We start from the raw sequence: 16,927 nt of genomic DNA, 5'->3' as shown, positions 1-16,927 counted from the left end.
CAGGAATGTAGAGGTGGTTCAATATATGCATATCAATAAACATAATACACCATATTAACAGAGCCAAGGACAAGAATCACATGATCATCTCAATAGATGCAGAAAAAGCTTTTGACAAAATCCAACACTCATTCAGGATAAAAGCCCTATGAAAAATCAGAATAGATGGTCTTTTCCTCAGTATGATAAAAGCCAAGATAAACCAGTAGCTAACATCTTACTAAATTAACAAAAACTAAAAACTTTCAACCCTACAGAAAATCAGAATAGATAGGTGCTACCTTAATCTGATAAAAGCCATATGGGATAAACCAACAGCCAACATCTTATTAAATGGACAAAAACTGAAAACTTTCAATCTAAAATCAGGAACAACACAAGGATGTCCATTATCATCGCTTCTATTCCATAAAGTTCTGGAAGCATTATCCAAAGCAATTAGATTAGAGAGAGAGAGAAATAAAAGGAATAAGGATAGGAAAGGGAGAAGTTAAATTATCATTATTTACAAATGATATGATATTCTACATGGAAGACCCCAAAACTCCATTGGAACACTTCTAGATATAATAACCAAACTTAGTAATGTAGGTGGACACAAGATCAACACTCAAAGGTCAATAGCAGTTCTGTACACAAACTACAAACTGAGAGAAATAAGGAAGAGAAATAAGGGAAACCACACCCTTAACTATAGCATCCAAAAAATTGAAATACTTAGAAATCATTTCTAATAAAGGAAGTAAAAGATCTATACAGTGAAAATTACGTTACTCTGAGAAAGGAAATTGAAGAGGATTTCAGAAAATGGAAAGACATTCTTTGCTTATTGATAGGAAGACCAAACATTGTGAAAATGGCCATTCTCCCAAAATTGTTATACAGATTCACTGAAATTTCAATCAAAATACCATTAAATTACCTCACAGATCTAGAGAAACCATCCCTAAAATTCATCTAGAACCAGAAGAGATCTAGAATAGCAAAAGCAGTTCTGGGTAACAAAGATAAGGCAAGAAGTATCATAATCCCAACTTGAAATTATATGACAAAGCTACTATGATAAAATCAACATGGTACTGGCATAAAAACAGACCTGAAGATCAATGGGATAGGTTAGAAGATATAGTCACAACTACAAATGCACTCAGACATGTTATCTTTGAGAAAGGGCTAAACATGTACACTAGAAGAAAGACAGCCTCTTTAATAAGTGGTGCTGGAAAAAGTGGTTTTCCATATGCTGAAAACTAAAACTAGATCCATGTCTGTCATTGTGAACTAAAGTCAAAATGGGTTATTAAAGATCTAAATTTTAAAACAGACACACTAACTCTGCTTGAAGACAAAGTAGGTATAAATCTTGAAGACATAGAAGTAGGCAGAGAGTTCATAAACAAAAATCATACTACATGGGAAAAACTTCCCAGAATCAACAATGAGGATCATGTCTTATTAAAATGTTTTTGCATGTCAAAAGAAATCTCCAAAAGAGTAAAAAGAAAAACCACAAATTGGGAAAATGTCTTAGCTAACTGTCCTTCAGGCAAAAGACTTCTATCTAGAACATATAAAGAATTTTTAAAAAATCAGGCTCCCCACAATTCAAGGATCCAATCCAAAACTGGGCATCTGAGATGAATATGCACTTCTCAGATGAAGACATACAAATGGAAAATAAATATATGGAAAAAATTTTAACATCAATAGTCATTTGGGAAATGCAAATTAAAACAACACTGAGATTCCATATCACTCCAGAAAGAATGGCCAAGATCACGAAATCAACCATTAAATGTTGAAGAGGCTGTGGGGAAAAAGGAACGCTTCTCCATTGTTGGTGGGAGTGTAGACTGGTGCAACCATTGTGGAAATCAGGATGGAGGTTCCTCAAAAAGCTAGGATTAGAGATTCCATTTGACTCAGCTATCCTACTTCTGGGCATTTTTCCAGAAGAATTGAAAACATACCACAGTGATATATGTGCACCCATGTTTATAGCAACACAATTTGTAATAGCCAAATTGTGGAAACAACTCAAGTGCCCATCAATCAAGGAATGGATAAGAAAGATGTCATATTTTTATACAATGGAGTTGTACTCAGCTATAAAAAGATTGCATCCAGACTTTTATAAGTAAATGAACACAACTTGAGACCATACTCATATGTGAAATAAATTAAACTCACATGTGTAAATACCATATTGTCTCTCTAGTGTAAGAAATTGAAAAGCTATATAAGATCCAAAATCTACAATAAGTATTATGTAAGGGTAAGAAACTGCTCAAAGAAGAAAAAAATTGGGATACGGGAAAGGAGGAAAGAAGGAAGGGAAAAGGTGAAGACATAAAAATGTGTATATAAATATATATGATAGCTAAAATAACTATATTACTAATTGTGTTAGTTATTGAAAAAGAATAGTTAGTATTCATGTGATTAGATCAATTTTAAATGTCTGTTTCTGTTATTCTAAAAAACTCTTTTGAAGATAATAATATGCAATATTACAACCATTGTCAAATTTCTATCATCTTGTTTTTTAAACCTATATTGTTATTTTATTGAGATTGTTAATGTTTGTTTGTCTCTTTTGCTTTTCGTTTTTCTTTTCTCTTAAATAAATTTTTAAAAAGTCAGCCTACAAAGTATATAGTATTTGAATGATATATCAGTAAAGTTTTTGAAGAAGCAAAATCAAGGGGCTGAGGATGTGGCTGATGTGTCTCAATGGTAGAGCTCTTGCCTTGCCTGGGTTTGATCCTCAGCACCACCAGCAAAAAGCAAAAAACCAAAAACCAAAAAACAAAAAAAAAAATGAAAGAAAAAATCGGGGTTCAGTGGTAGAGCACTTGCTTAGCATGTACAAATCTCTGGATTCAATCTCTAGCACTGAAAACAAGCAAAGGAAAAGAAAAATATCAGCATGCATCCAGCAACCAGAAATTGTTTCTACATATCAGTCACTCTTTTGATCAAAGGAACTAAGCCTCCTTGGACAAGTGACAGATACTAGATCTTAAGGGAAGAAAAGAGGAGACTGGAGAATTTTCTGACACCAGAAGTGAAGGAAGTGCTACAGAAACACAAGGAGCTAAGCTGAAGGAACACCCCATTGGCTGCAGGTGGAATAATTCAAGCAACAAAATAAATAATGTAGAATTAGATTATAATTGCATTCATAAAATAAATCTAAGTACACACTGATATAAATAAATAATTGAATAAGTGAATAAAAAGATGGAATGAGAGAAATCTTCTTTGGGGAATCCAAAAAATGTATATGGATACTCCTCCACCAGTCTCAAAGTAAGTAGAGCTTAATTCCTGCTATGCTTTCTTGAGGGTGATCTGGACATGGTAATGCTTTCCCAAAAAGCACATTGTAGAAAGGGGAAATAGCAGCTTAACAGTGGAGAGATCTGGCAGGTGTCAAGGTTGACATCATGAGCGATAAGTTATATTGATGTCTGTGGCTGGGGATTTAGCTCAGCGGCATAAGTGCCTGCCTTATAAGCAGGCAGTCATGAGTTCGATCCCTGATGCTGATAAAAAGGAAAAAGGCAAAAAAAAAGTTATATTGATGTCACATGGGCCCTTGTGAAGATAGATGATAAAGACACTTCATCTCTGCGATCTTCCATATCTTCAACCTTCATCTGAAAATTAAAAAAAAAATCAGGTAAATCCAAATGCAGGGACGTTTTACAAAATTCCTGAATAGTGTTCTTCAAATCTTTCAGGTTTCACTAGACAAGGAAACCAAATAAGTAGAGACTGAGAAACAGTCACAGACCCACAGACCAGAGAAGACTAAGGAGACAGGACAATGAAAAGCAATATGGGTTACTGGATGGATCTTGGTATAGGAAAAAGATATTCATAAGAAAATGAGTGAAATCCAAATAAAACCTTAAATTTATTATATAGTGATGCACCAATACCCCAATTTTGGTAAATGTTTCAAGGTCATAAAAGATGGTATTGTGAGAGAAAACTAGGTGAAGGATAAATGAAAATTTCTGTACTGTCTATGTAACTTTTTTGTAAAGTCTAATATTATTGTAAAATAAAAATATATTTAGAATATAAAATGTAAAAGAAAAGTCAGAAACAACTGACTATCAGTGTGTGGAACAATTAGAATTTTCATACATTGCTGATAGATATGTAAAGTCTACAACCAGTCTGGAAAACTATGAAATACATGCCCACCATATAACTCAGCCATTGATGGTACAACTAGGCGTTTATCCAAGAGAAAATAAAATATGTACAAAAAGACTTGTATAAGAATGCTCATAGGCATTTCATTCACAATAGACCAAAACCAGAAATAATCATTCGTCAATGAGTGGATAAACAAAACAAAACATATTCATATGATGAACTACCAGTCAGCATTTAAAACGGTTGTCAAAAAGGTACAGGGATTATCTGGGAAGCGCAGAGAGGAAACTTTGAGTGAAAGGTTTTATGTATTGATTGTGGCAGTAGTTACATAGGTGCATATGTGCATTTAAAATAAATACACTGTTGGGAAATAGTTGTTCAAATGATCTAAAATTTGAGTTAGGCACATGTCTGTAACCTAGCACTCTGGGAGGCTGAGGTGGGAGGATCGAAAGTTTGAAACTAGGCCAGACAACTTAGTGACTTGGTAAAACCCTGTCTCAAAGTAAATAATTTTTTAAAAGGGTCTGGAAATGTAGCTCAGTATGAAGGCCCTGAATTCAACCCTCAGTGGAAAAAAAAACCCAAAAAGAAAGAAAAGAAAAGAAAAGAAAGAAAGAATATTCAACTAGGTAAGAAGAATACTAAGAGACCCATTGTATAAATAGTGACAATAGTTAGTAACCATATATTGTATTATTGAAAATTTCCAAGGGAATAGTTTTTAAGAGTTCTCACTGCAAAAAATAAGAATGTGAGTGGCACATATGTTAATTAGCTTAGTTTAGCCATTCCATAATGTATGTATATTTCAAACGGCACATCCATGGTAAATAAGTGCAATTGTTGGTCAATTTAAAATTTTTTAATTATTTTAACCATGAAAATTAAAATACATAAAATAAAATTGGCATATCATATGTAAATTATAGCACAATAAAGTAAGTTAAGAAGTGTGATGATAAATTTTATGTGTCAACTTGACTAAACTCAAGTACCCAAATATTTGGTTAAACATGATTCTAGATATTCCTGGGAAGGTGTTTATTAGATGAGACTAACATTTTAATCAATACATTTTGAATAAAGCAGATTGCCCTCCATAATACACCTGGGTTTTATCCACTCAGTGGAATGCCTTAAGAGATAAAATTTGACTTTCGAGAGAAGAGTTATTTCTGCATGTTGATTGTCTTTGAACTTGAACTGCAACTCTTTCTGCTGCCTGGCCTATCCTGCAGACTTTGGGCTTGCTTCTTGCCAACACATTCATTCCTTCCATTAAAATCTCACTCTCCATCTGTCACTCTCTTGCTCCTTCTCCTCTATTTCTCTGTAAAACCCTGATTAAGAGCTCTTCCCTATGATTCTTGTGGTCTTCGAGAGGGAAGACCAACACGGCCACAGAATAAACACGAGAACCAGTCTGAAATCTCTTCTCATGTCTCACCTCTAGTTTCTCTGCCTACAAGATTAATATTTGCTGAATGATTCAGAGTTACTGGGGAACGTGGGGGGTTGTTTTATGGAGAATGAGTTCTGATTCAGTTAAAAGATACTGTCAGAATGCACAGCCTGACTTCTGACTCATTTTCAAATTCACCCACAGTAGTTCTTGTGCATGTATGTGTGTGTGTGTGTGTGTGTCTGTCTTTTTTTTTTTTTTTTTTTTTTGGTATCAGGGATTGCATTCACGACCTTGCGCTGGCAGATGCTTATGTCACTGACCTATATCCCCACACACACACACATTGTGTGTGTCTCTTAACTGTCATCAACACATTAACTCTTCCAGACTTGATTTGCACATTATCCTATTTTTAAAATCTTTGCAGAAATGCATTCCCTTTGTCTCTGTTTCAGGAATTCCCTATGAGCAGGACATGTTGTATAAATATGATCAGAGAACCCTGAAGTTTTCTCACCTTTCTGCTTTGACTTTACTGAGCTCTGGCTCAGTAAGCCAGAAGTTTTCTCACCTTTCTGCTTTGATTTTATTGAGCTCTGAGTGATGTAATACTTCTGTCTCTTTGAGAAAGCTTACTGGGTCCTGTTTTACAGGTCATTTCTGCAATTGATTTTTGATTCACTCCTAATTTGTGTAATTTTTATAGTTGTAATTTTTGATTCTTTATACACGTAAGTGTTCCTGATTCCAAGGTAAGCATTGGTGGCAAATGAGATTATTTTTGGTAACCCTACTTTTATTCTGGCATTTAAATTTTATCCCTTCCAAAAAAGTAATAAGAACTGTGGGAGCAACAAAACCCAAAATGGGTAATTGTCATTGTACAAAAGAGAGGAAAAGAAAGTGCTCTAAACGATATAACTGCATGTATATATAAGTGTATAAGATAGATAATGATATCACTGAGTTTTGTTGGATCATTGAACAGAACTATTTGCAGTCTCACTGTTGGAATGTCCACTTTACAAGCTTTAATTTTGTGACTTGAACAATTATTTCTAAGATGACAATATGTAATCCATTAACTAGCAATTTCCTACTGTTTATTTTTTTCTGTAAATCCGTATAACTTGTACCCTTTCTCTGCTTTTTTTTTCCTCCTTAAATAATTTTTTTAAAAAAATTTTATGTGGTAAGTATTTTGGTTTCAAAGAGAAATGCTGGATGTGGCACCAAACATTTAGTTAACAAAGGATTTTGTTGGAAATCCATATGCTATAAAATTTAAATAGAACTCTAAGGATACAAGGAGAAAAAAACAAACAAAAAACTTGAGTGTTTGTCCCATATTGGTAACTAATGTGACTTTGCTTACAGATACGTACCAACCTGGCCAATTTAATTATGTTTGTATTTCAGTCAGTGCTTCCTCTTAAAATTATCTTTTATCTTCACAGGGCAAATCATACCCCTTCAGGGGCCCATTCCCACCTGTGTGGAATCCAATTTCCTACCTAGATCATAACAACCTTTGGAGGACAATGGATGATATGGGGAAAGAGGTAAATCTTCCTAAAGTGTCTTTGACTATATTGATATTTTTCATGACAAGTTTAATCCTTAAGGGAAGAAAGGTGCAATGTATCACTCATCTCTTGGGCCAAATATATTGCTGGGTGCATAGTAGCAATCAGTAAAAATTTGTGAAATGAATTAATGAACCTGTTTCTGACTTCTAAAAAAATGAGGGACCAAACAGATTGCTATTGTAAACTACTGGTGAATAGGAAGAAGAATATATATCACTCAATCTTCATGGGGTGATGTTTCTAATTTAGAAAATCTTTAGAACACAATAGCACAAGATATCTGCGTCTTTGATTCTCTATCATATCTAAACCCGCAGCCCACACATTCAAAGTTTTAGTGAAAACTTCTACTTAGAAGTGACTTGGTGTAGCTGTCTAATAATTGTTAAAGAGTTGAGTTTGTGACTATTCTGTGTAAATGAGTAACTTTAGCAAAGTAGTCCCTCTTTAGCCATGGTTTCACTTTCTGTAGTTTCAATTACCCACTGTCAACAGTGGTTTGACAGTGCTAAGTGGAAAATTATAGAAATAAACAGATAGACCACAGTTACATAACTTTTTTTTAGTTACATAACTTTCAATATAATATATATCTAAATCATTCTATTTTATTAGTGTTATTAATCTCTTACTGAGCCTAGTTATTAAATTAAATTTTATTGTAGATGTGTATGTATGGGAAAAAGAGTATGTGTATAGAGTTTAGTACCATCTATATTTTGAGACATCTTGGGATGTTGGATGGATTAGAGAGAACTACTTACTGCAATCCATATTTGGAAATAGCCATTTACAATACATCTTTGTTTATTGTGAAGGAAGTGCAAATGAAATATAAATCAACTGATATAGATCTGTTGTTGCAAAGCTACACAGACAACGTTTATGAGATGAAAGGTATTATTGGGGGAATTTGAAAACACATTTTTTTCAAGTGAGAAAATCTCAAATAATGCTTGAATAGTTATCGAAGATGGAAATTACCTTTGTCTTTCTCCTTCGACTCTTTCTCTGTATGTAGATCCCCAGTGATGCCCCATGGAAGGCCCCCCTTGCAGAAGAGTGGGACCACATGACCATGAAGGAGCTTCTGAACAAGATCTGCTGGACTAAGTGAGACTCAACATGCGGCACGGGTGTTTATTGTGATCATCTTTCAGGTTTATTTAGCGGTAGCATTCATTGGGGATGGGACACATAATTGCTCTGTGTCTCAAACCACACCACTGGCCAAGTGAAATGCTGAAAAATATTGGAACTGTGTGCAACTCTAAAGATAGCTAATGCATCCAAATTATTTCTTTGAAGTAATGTTGCATCCTAAAAATGATATTGTTAACAACTACTCAGGTCCATATATGCTCAGGTCCACTTCTCACTGCTGACCAAGTCAAAGGACCAATCCATTTACTTTTGTGAATTGAAGAAAGGCTTTATTCAAAGATAGCTCTAAGGAGAATAGAGGGACCTTATTTGCCTCTGTCTTAGTTAATTTTTCCCCATTGTTGAGACAAAATACCTGACGCTCAAAGTTAGGGAAGGAAAGGTTTATTTCTTACAGTTCTTGGAGGTTTTAGTCCATACTCGGCTCCAAAGCAGCATGTTGTGGCGCCAAAGGCAGCATGGCATGGAGGGGCAGCCCTTCATGGCCAGCTACAAACAGCAAGGTGCGAACCAGCAAGAGAGATAAGCCTTCTTCCCACCCATACAGCCCTTTCCGGCTCTACCCCTAGGCGGGTGTAGAACTCACACCACCACTCCAAGTGATAGACAACGAACTGATCACAAAGACTAGATTTGGTCGAGTCCATAACTGCATGAGGCTTGGAAGCCATTGACACAAATCAGTGATATAGCCTCAAATCAACATCTCCCTGTGTACAGATGTGCAAGCATCTCCTACAGCAAAGAACAAAGAGGAGAGGAAAATACAGTGAGATAATACATATCCCCAAGCTTGTTTAATCTCTCCTGTACCCTGACCTTCTGGAGCCAAGATTTGCCTATTCTTCCCAGTTATGTAGGCTGGGGGAGGGCTTTAGTTATACCATTGGCATAAAGATGTTTGGAGAAGCAGATCTCATGGTGCCAACATTTGCATATTCTGTCCATTTATCTGGGCTGAGAAGAGGGGGAGATGGCATTTATGCTCTAGATCTAAAGAAGTTTGAAGAAACCACTTGTATCTAAAGGAAAAAATTTAACCTTATAGTTCTATTTTGTCATGCTAGCTTCATGAAGTCCTCAGAACATGTGCTACCTCCTTATAGAGCAGTATAAAGGCCATTGGTAAATGAAGATCTCATTTATCAGGTTGCTATTATAGGGATATCTTCGTACTCCTGACTGGTAGTCAGCTGCAGAGATGACTAACTTATGCTTTTGGAACACTTTTTGTGATGTTGTGCAACTCGAAGAATTTGAACAGGACCTTCTAGGCAGTTCACAACTATACGGGGAAATGTGACTGGACCTACTGCTGTCCTTTAATGAAAAACCTGTAGAGTTGAAAGCAAGCATTTATGAATCAAACGTAATAATCCTGTTGGTGACACTGGAGCCTATAAGAAAATTGTGGAGGCCTTTTAGATGTTCCCTGCTGCTCTTGGAAAGCAGGGAAAGTGGAAAGGATTGTGAGGGGTTCCAATTCAAGTGCATGGTGAGTTTGTGGTCCACAGAAAAGAGAGATGGAAGGTAAATCCAAAGAGACTGTTTATGTTAAACAACTGTAGTCAAAGCCAGATGTGGTGGCACACTCCTGTAATCTCAGTATTCTGGGAGGCTGAGAGGGGAGGATCCCAAGTTTAAGGCCAGCCAGGGAAATTTAGAAATTTAGTATAACCAGGTCTGAAAATTTTAAAAATAAATGTTTTTAAAAGGCTGGGAATTTAGCTCAGTGTCAAGGTCCTGGGTCCTTCAGTATCACAAAAATCAAATCAAAACAAAATAAAAGCCAGTAGTTGCAAATATGTTTGATTCTGGGGTTGATGCTATCATTCTCTTGGTACTAGGGAGAGAAATAGGACACTGAAAATTAACTATGGAAACATTTAAGAATATCTATATCTACAATGTAGAAATAACCAAAAGATGTACAATGATATACTTCCTGATATAAAAAAATTAACTTCTAAAAATTTAACTTAGAATTTAGCTTTTAAAGCTGGGACTGGAAGCCCCATTTGACCCAGCTATTCCACTTCTAGGCATATTCCCAGAAGAACTGAAAGCATCATACCACAGTGATATATGTGCACCCATGTTTATAGCAGCATAATTTGTAATAGCCAGATCTTGGTGACTACTATTATGTTAGATTATCTGGGGATGAAACACAATGATGCTTAAATAGTTCGGTTCTGACCTGTGTTGTTCTAATACAATGTCCTCTTTTACCTCAATCCCATCCTTTTTTAAAAATTAATCTATTTTTTTCTTACATTTTTTTAATGAAGGGAAAACTAAATTAAAAAACAGCGGGACATATTATAGTAAGTTTTTTGTTTTCCTATTAACCTGATTTGTACCCCAGTATTGCTCTCCCCCATCTTGTTCTGTTTGATTATTCTATATTCTGTTTTGTTTGATAGTATGAAGTTTGAGGGTATAGGCAACCACTTTGAAGGCAATAAGATATACTATGACGCCCATTATGGTTTGACTATTATCTTTTTTGAAGTCCTGTAAGGTCTCCAGTGTAGGTTTTACTGGTCTTGTTCTGTACTGTTTTGATCAATTCTATTATACCTGACAATATAGGCAACTTTTTAAAAAAATATCATGAGGCACAATGGTAACCATTTTAGATCACCTGATATTCTATTTTTACATCATGTACTATGCCCATCCTTTTGTTCTAACCGACTCTGTTTTGTTTAGCCACGTTAGGTTTTATTCTCTCCAAAAAATAATAAGAATTGTGGGAGTAAAAAAACCCAAAATTGTAATTGTTATTAAAAAGAGAGGAAAGGAAGATGGTATAAGGGATATAACTGCATGTATGTTTGAGTGTGTAGGATGAAAATCTATATTACTGAACTTTTGTTGGATCGTTGATAGGCATTGTGTGCAATCTCATTGTATGAATGTTCACTTTACATGCTTTAATTTTATAATTTGGACAACTATTTCAAAGATGACAATATGGAACCTATTAACTAGTGATATCTTACTGTATTTTTTCCTTGAAATTCTGTATTATTTGTACCCTTTTACTGCTTTGTTTTTTTTTTATTTTATTTCCGTTCTTTTTCTCTCTTTAAATAATAAAAAAATTTTAAAAAAAGAATTTAGCTTTTAAAGGAGACTAAAATGAAGGAGGATTGTTGTAGTGTACAGGGAGGGAGAGAGGGAGAAAGACACTATCAAGCAACACTTTTCAAAATAAAAATAAAAATATCCAGTAGTAAAATATTGGCTGTGTTAATTCTACATCACCAAACAATGTAATACTCTAGAATCACTTAAAATAATGTTGTAGAGAAATATTTAATGATGAGAAATAATAATATTAAGCACTTAAGAAGGAAGTCATGAAATATTACAGTGGGATATATCATTTCATTCCTAAAAATAAAACTGCTTTCTATAAACTCTTAAAGCGATAGTAATCCATCACAATGTCTCTAACATTTAATACTACAATCTAAACACTTATATTAAAATGGCTTAGAAGACTTAATTAAATCATTGAAAATTCTTTGCCAAACATCATATTTCTTAGTTGCAGAATATTCCATGGAAAGTGAATGCCATAATATATTTGTCTATTATCTTTCTGTTGGACATCTTGATTACTTTTGTTTTTTCAATATTATCATTATTGTATAAAACTCTGTAATAAACATCCCCATATTTCTCCAAAGAAACCCATTCTGGAATAGTAAAATCATTTTATGCCATGAAATCAATGCCTAGTATTAACTGCATCCTTTTAAACATTTATGTAATGCTAGTTAACACTTCTTACAAGTATGTAGTCTGTAATGTAACTTATTTTGATTATAATCAAATTGTATGTTTATAATTCTATACTTTAATTTTTCAAACTATAGCGAGTATATAATTATCTGCATTTGCTTTATAACTGATATTATGAAAAGTTTTTCATAAATTTAGTTTTATTTTCTCCCCAGAGAGCTTCTTAGCTCCCAAAAGATAGAGCCAATTATATTTGGTATCATAGAGATCTGAAATTTTCTATGCCAGTCCTTGGTTTAGTCCTCCACTTAGTAAATACTTTAGTAAATACAGGTTGTTCACTGACTAAATGAAATATTTTGAGATATTAGGAGCTAACAAAAAGCAATTTTCTAAGTCAGGTTCACTTGCTGGTTTTAAGGAGGTCATCCCCACAATATGCAATCTATTGTGATTCAAACTAAAAAAAAATTATACATTTAAAAACAAATGTTGATCATTTTTTTCAGTTGCTGTCATTTTATAGCATGCTCTTCAGAAGCACAACTTATATTTTAAATATGATTACAAGTATGTGATCATTTTTAGAAAACCTATGCCTAGAAAAACACACATCAAATGAGACTAGTAATAATATTTTGGAGAAATACCATATTTCCAAAAAATAAGACCAGGTCTTATATTAATTATTTCTCAAAAAGACTCAATAGGGTTTGTTTTTGAGGAATGTCTAATTTTTCATTAACAACAATCTATTTATAATCATGTATTAAAATCTAAATTTATTCAAATACAGTCTTGCCATCTTCTTCTGGAACATTGTGGTAACTGTGAAAACCCCAAATTCCAGTTTGAATTTCCTGTGACTCTGTTTCCTGTAGAGGCACTCTCTAATGTCCAGCAATCAAGCTATCCTTAAATGTCTGCTTCCTTTTCATGTAGCTTTCTCATAGTGCATTGACAACACAGCTGTCAGTGATTTTGTTCCATAAATTATTCATCCAAGACTCAACCTCTTGCAGACTTAGCTTCATAAAGTTTCTGTTAAATCAAGTGCTAATTGAAAACTTAAGAGACAGGAATGGCAACAAAAATGATTACAGTTAAGAATGATGGTCCACACTAAAGTGACATAAAATTGCAGGAACCAAAACACAGATTTGTTTCTTTATTTCACATGAGTGTATTAAGTACACCATTACAACACATGACATATTGAATTATGAAGATTCATATTAGACACAGCCATATCCATTTGCTATCAAGTTTGCACATTGTTCATGTGTACTCCAATTGGTCATTTGGCAATGAATCTGAAGTTCATCTGTTTTCATAGGCATTTACTTCTTAGCCAAAGTGCCTGCTTGGGTATTTATAGATACTTCATTATAATTTATATTTAAAGTTTAATATTAATATTGTTTATTTATTCTTAATTATATATTAATATTATTTTATAATCCAATATATCATTATGTATTGCAGTGGATATACTAAATGCATCCATCTGGTTGATGATCTTAACTAGGGCTTATATTATTAGTATCCCAAATAATCATGCTAAGGCTTATTTTCCAGTTAGGTCCTATTCTTGGGGAACTACAGTATGAAGTATACTCGTATTTGGTCAACATTTTGTTGTTGTGACCAAATACCTAACATACACAACATAAAGGAGATGTTTGACTCGTAGTTTTGGAGGGTTCAGTACATAATCGATTGGCTCCATCTGACACCATGATGGAAGGATGTATGGAAGGAAAGCTGGCTACATCATGACATCTGGGGAGCAGAGAGTGAGGTGAAAGACAGAGAGGAATTCAACTAATGAACTCAGTGTGATTAATACATTGATAAGGTAATGCACTCATGATCCAGTCACCTTTGTAGGCCTCACTTCGAAGCATTGCTACATTTTGGATCAAATTCTCAATATGTGAACCTTTGGGGGATGCTTCATATTTAAACCAAAATAACAATACTCATCCTCTCATTCTATTATGAATTTTTAAAAATTTTATATAATATGCACATATTTTTCATGTAGAAAACTTTATAATGTTTGTCTTTCAAAATGTCAATAAGGCAAAAATACAAAAATATTACATTAGCTTTCTTGACTTTCTATCTCTTAAATATTGTTCAGCTCACTTCTTTTCTTACTAAAGCTCCCAGAGTGAATGGAATAATGATTAGAAATAGACTTGCCCTCCAAAGAGAATTACAACTTCCCCCATCCATGGTTTGGCTTTTTGTGATTTCAGATATTCCTGGTCAGCCTCCATTTGAATTTCTTTCATGAGAATTTCTTTTATGAGAAGATTATAGTTACATAATTTTATTATAGTATTTGTTAAAATTATTCTATTTTATTATTAGTTATTATTAATCTTTTACTGTGCCTAATTTACAAATTAAATTTTGTCTTATTATGTATAGAAAAAACATAACATGAGGTTCATAATCCACAGGAGTTCTGGAATATATTTCTTATTGATTAGGGGAGACAACTTTACTTTCTTTGTGGTTGGGCTACATCCACAACCTTTTTATTTTGAGATATGATCTCACAAGATTGCCCAGGCTGGGATCAACCATGCAGTCCTCCTGTCTCAGCCTCTAAAGAATACCAGATTTACAGTTGTGGACCCCCATACTTGGGTGGTATAACTGTACTTTAAGATGTTCCTTCATTTCAAACTATGATTATTTCCTTCCCATCAAATTGGCAACAATAACAACTAGAATATCAGCAATATTTTATGCTTAATATTGACTATCTACCTGAGCACACATTACATTTAGTTATTACACCTCATACCCAAAATTCAATCGTAAAATAAAGAATGAAGGAAATAAGATATCAGGAAACAACAAAATGTATCTTTCACCTTGAAGTAATATTTTTAAACCAATATGTGGATAGTTGCTTTAAATAGATACCACAAATTGCCATGGCAATTTCCATCCCTTCAGCTATCATGGGGAATCTTACAAAACTAACTCAAAGCAACTTCAAAGTAAATGTGACAACATTTTTCAGACTGTAAAGATGGGAACTATTACAAAAGTGTTTTTGGGTTGTAAGAACTGCAGACGTTGTTGATAACTGGTCTGCGTGTTAGGCAAAGTCTTACAAACTTCCAGGTTCAAGATACAGTAGGATAATTAGGTGTCCTTTGGTGAATATTTGCACTTGGAAGGTTGTCAATTGGCTAATTAAAAGGATTTTGAGTTTTGAGTCAGATACAATCTGGTTTGAAATTGTACTATTGAGTTTTGTAACTATGTATTATGGAACTCTCTGAGATTTAGTTTCTGGCTTGTGAACTGGGGAGAAACAATGGCCATTTTACAGGAATCTTACAATAATTGAATAAGATAAAAGTTTGAAGACAATGAAGTGTAGAAAGAATTCAACAAATGGAAGATGGTAGCTATCCATTGTTATCATTACCATCTAAAAAATTCTGCCCCAAGTGTAACTAGATAAGCAACATGCAAACTTCACATAAAAGTTAAGAGAAATCAGTCTTTATCAAAAATATCCTAGAGTGCACATTACTAAGGTAAAATTTAGGGTATGCTACATATTACTGAGTTCTTGAAATTATGTGGGATTGTTCACTTTTTGGTATACTTCTTGGTAGGATAAAACTTTTAGCTATTTACCTTCTAAGACACAAGCAAAAGTTCATGCATCTATGGTTTATGTACCACTTTTCTCCTCATCCATCCTTTAGACCTGTCTTCTGTTGGGAGCAAAATAAAAAGTACATTGTAACTAATTTTTGTGCTTGGCACAGCACCTAACATGTCTTTTGTGCATTATGAATGTTTTTAAAATGCTTAACTGACTTGTATTATCATTCATTCATTGATCATTCCACAAGTAACTATTGGGTGCTTACCATGTGGCATGAACTATTTTGTTAAAGGAGACACTACCGAGAGTGAGAAAGTTAAGGTTTGTGTTCTCATAAATTGATATTCTGGTGTGAGAAACAGTAATAAAAAATAAATTTCCAGAGATGGTGGCATATGTCTATAATCCCAGATACTTGGGAGGCTGAGATAGGGAGATCGCCAGTCCAAGGGACAGCCTGGACAACTGAGGGAGACTTTGTCTCAAAATGAAAAAAAAATAAAAGAGTTTGGGCACATGTCTATCACCATGCACAAAGCTAAAGTCAGAAAGGGCCAAAGACCTGAATATCAAAACAGAAACACTAAAGCTGCTGGAAGAGAAAGTAGGTAGAACTCTTGAAGATATAGGTATAGACAGAGATTTCATAAACAAAACCCATATCACATGGGAAATACTACAAACAATCAACAACTGGGATATTATCTTATTTTTAAAAAGTTGTGTAGAGGAAAAGAAAAATCACCAACAGAGTAAAAAGACAACCCACAGAGTGGGAAAAAATTTTAGCCAGTTGTTCCATAGACAAGGGACTAATTGTATAGAACATAAAAAGAACTGAAAAAAATCAGACTGCCCACATTTAAAGTCCCAATCAAAAAATGGACATCTGAGATAATTACACACTTCTCAGATGAAGAAATATAAATGGCAAATAAATTTATGAAAAATGCTCAACATCGCTGGTCATTTGAGAAATGCAAATTAAAACAACACTGAAATCCCATCTCACTCATGAAGGAATCAACTGATAAGAAATGGTGGTGACGCTGTGTGGAAAAAGGAACACTTCTCTACTGTTGGTGGGAGTGTAGACTGCTGCAATCGTTTTGGAATTCTGTAGAGAGTCCTTAAAAAAAAACTTGGACTAGAGATTTCATTTGACCCAGCTATTCCCCTTCCTGATAT

General features: G+C 34.1%; 1 protein-coding gene across 2 annotated transcripts in view; it reads left to right on the top strand.

Moving 5' to 3' along the window:
- Maob (monoamine oxidase B) overlaps positions 1-16,927 on the top strand; it is a 157,674-nt gene that overhangs the window by 115,964 nt on the left and 24,783 nt on the right. For both annotated transcript variants that reach the window (XM_063245532.1, NM_001172981.1), the window contains 2 exon segments: positions 7,042-7,146; positions 8,195-8,286. In XM_063245532.1, the coding sequence (XP_063101602.1) occupies positions 7,126-7,146; positions 8,195-8,286 (113 nt within the window). In that variant the 5' untranslated portion in view covers positions 7,042-7,125.

Source organism: Cavia porcellus, unplaced genomic scaffold (genome assembly GCF_034190915.1).
Source record: "Cavia porcellus strain 051 isolate PalLab524CR breed Dunkin Hartley unplaced genomic scaffold, mCavPor4.1 scaffold_3, whole genome shotgun sequence".
Taxonomy (NCBI): Eukaryota; Metazoa; Chordata; class Mammalia; order Rodentia; family Caviidae; genus Cavia; species Cavia porcellus.
The sequence above is the reverse complement of the archived record's forward strand: the minus strand, read 5'-3'. Positions and strand labels throughout refer to the sequence as shown.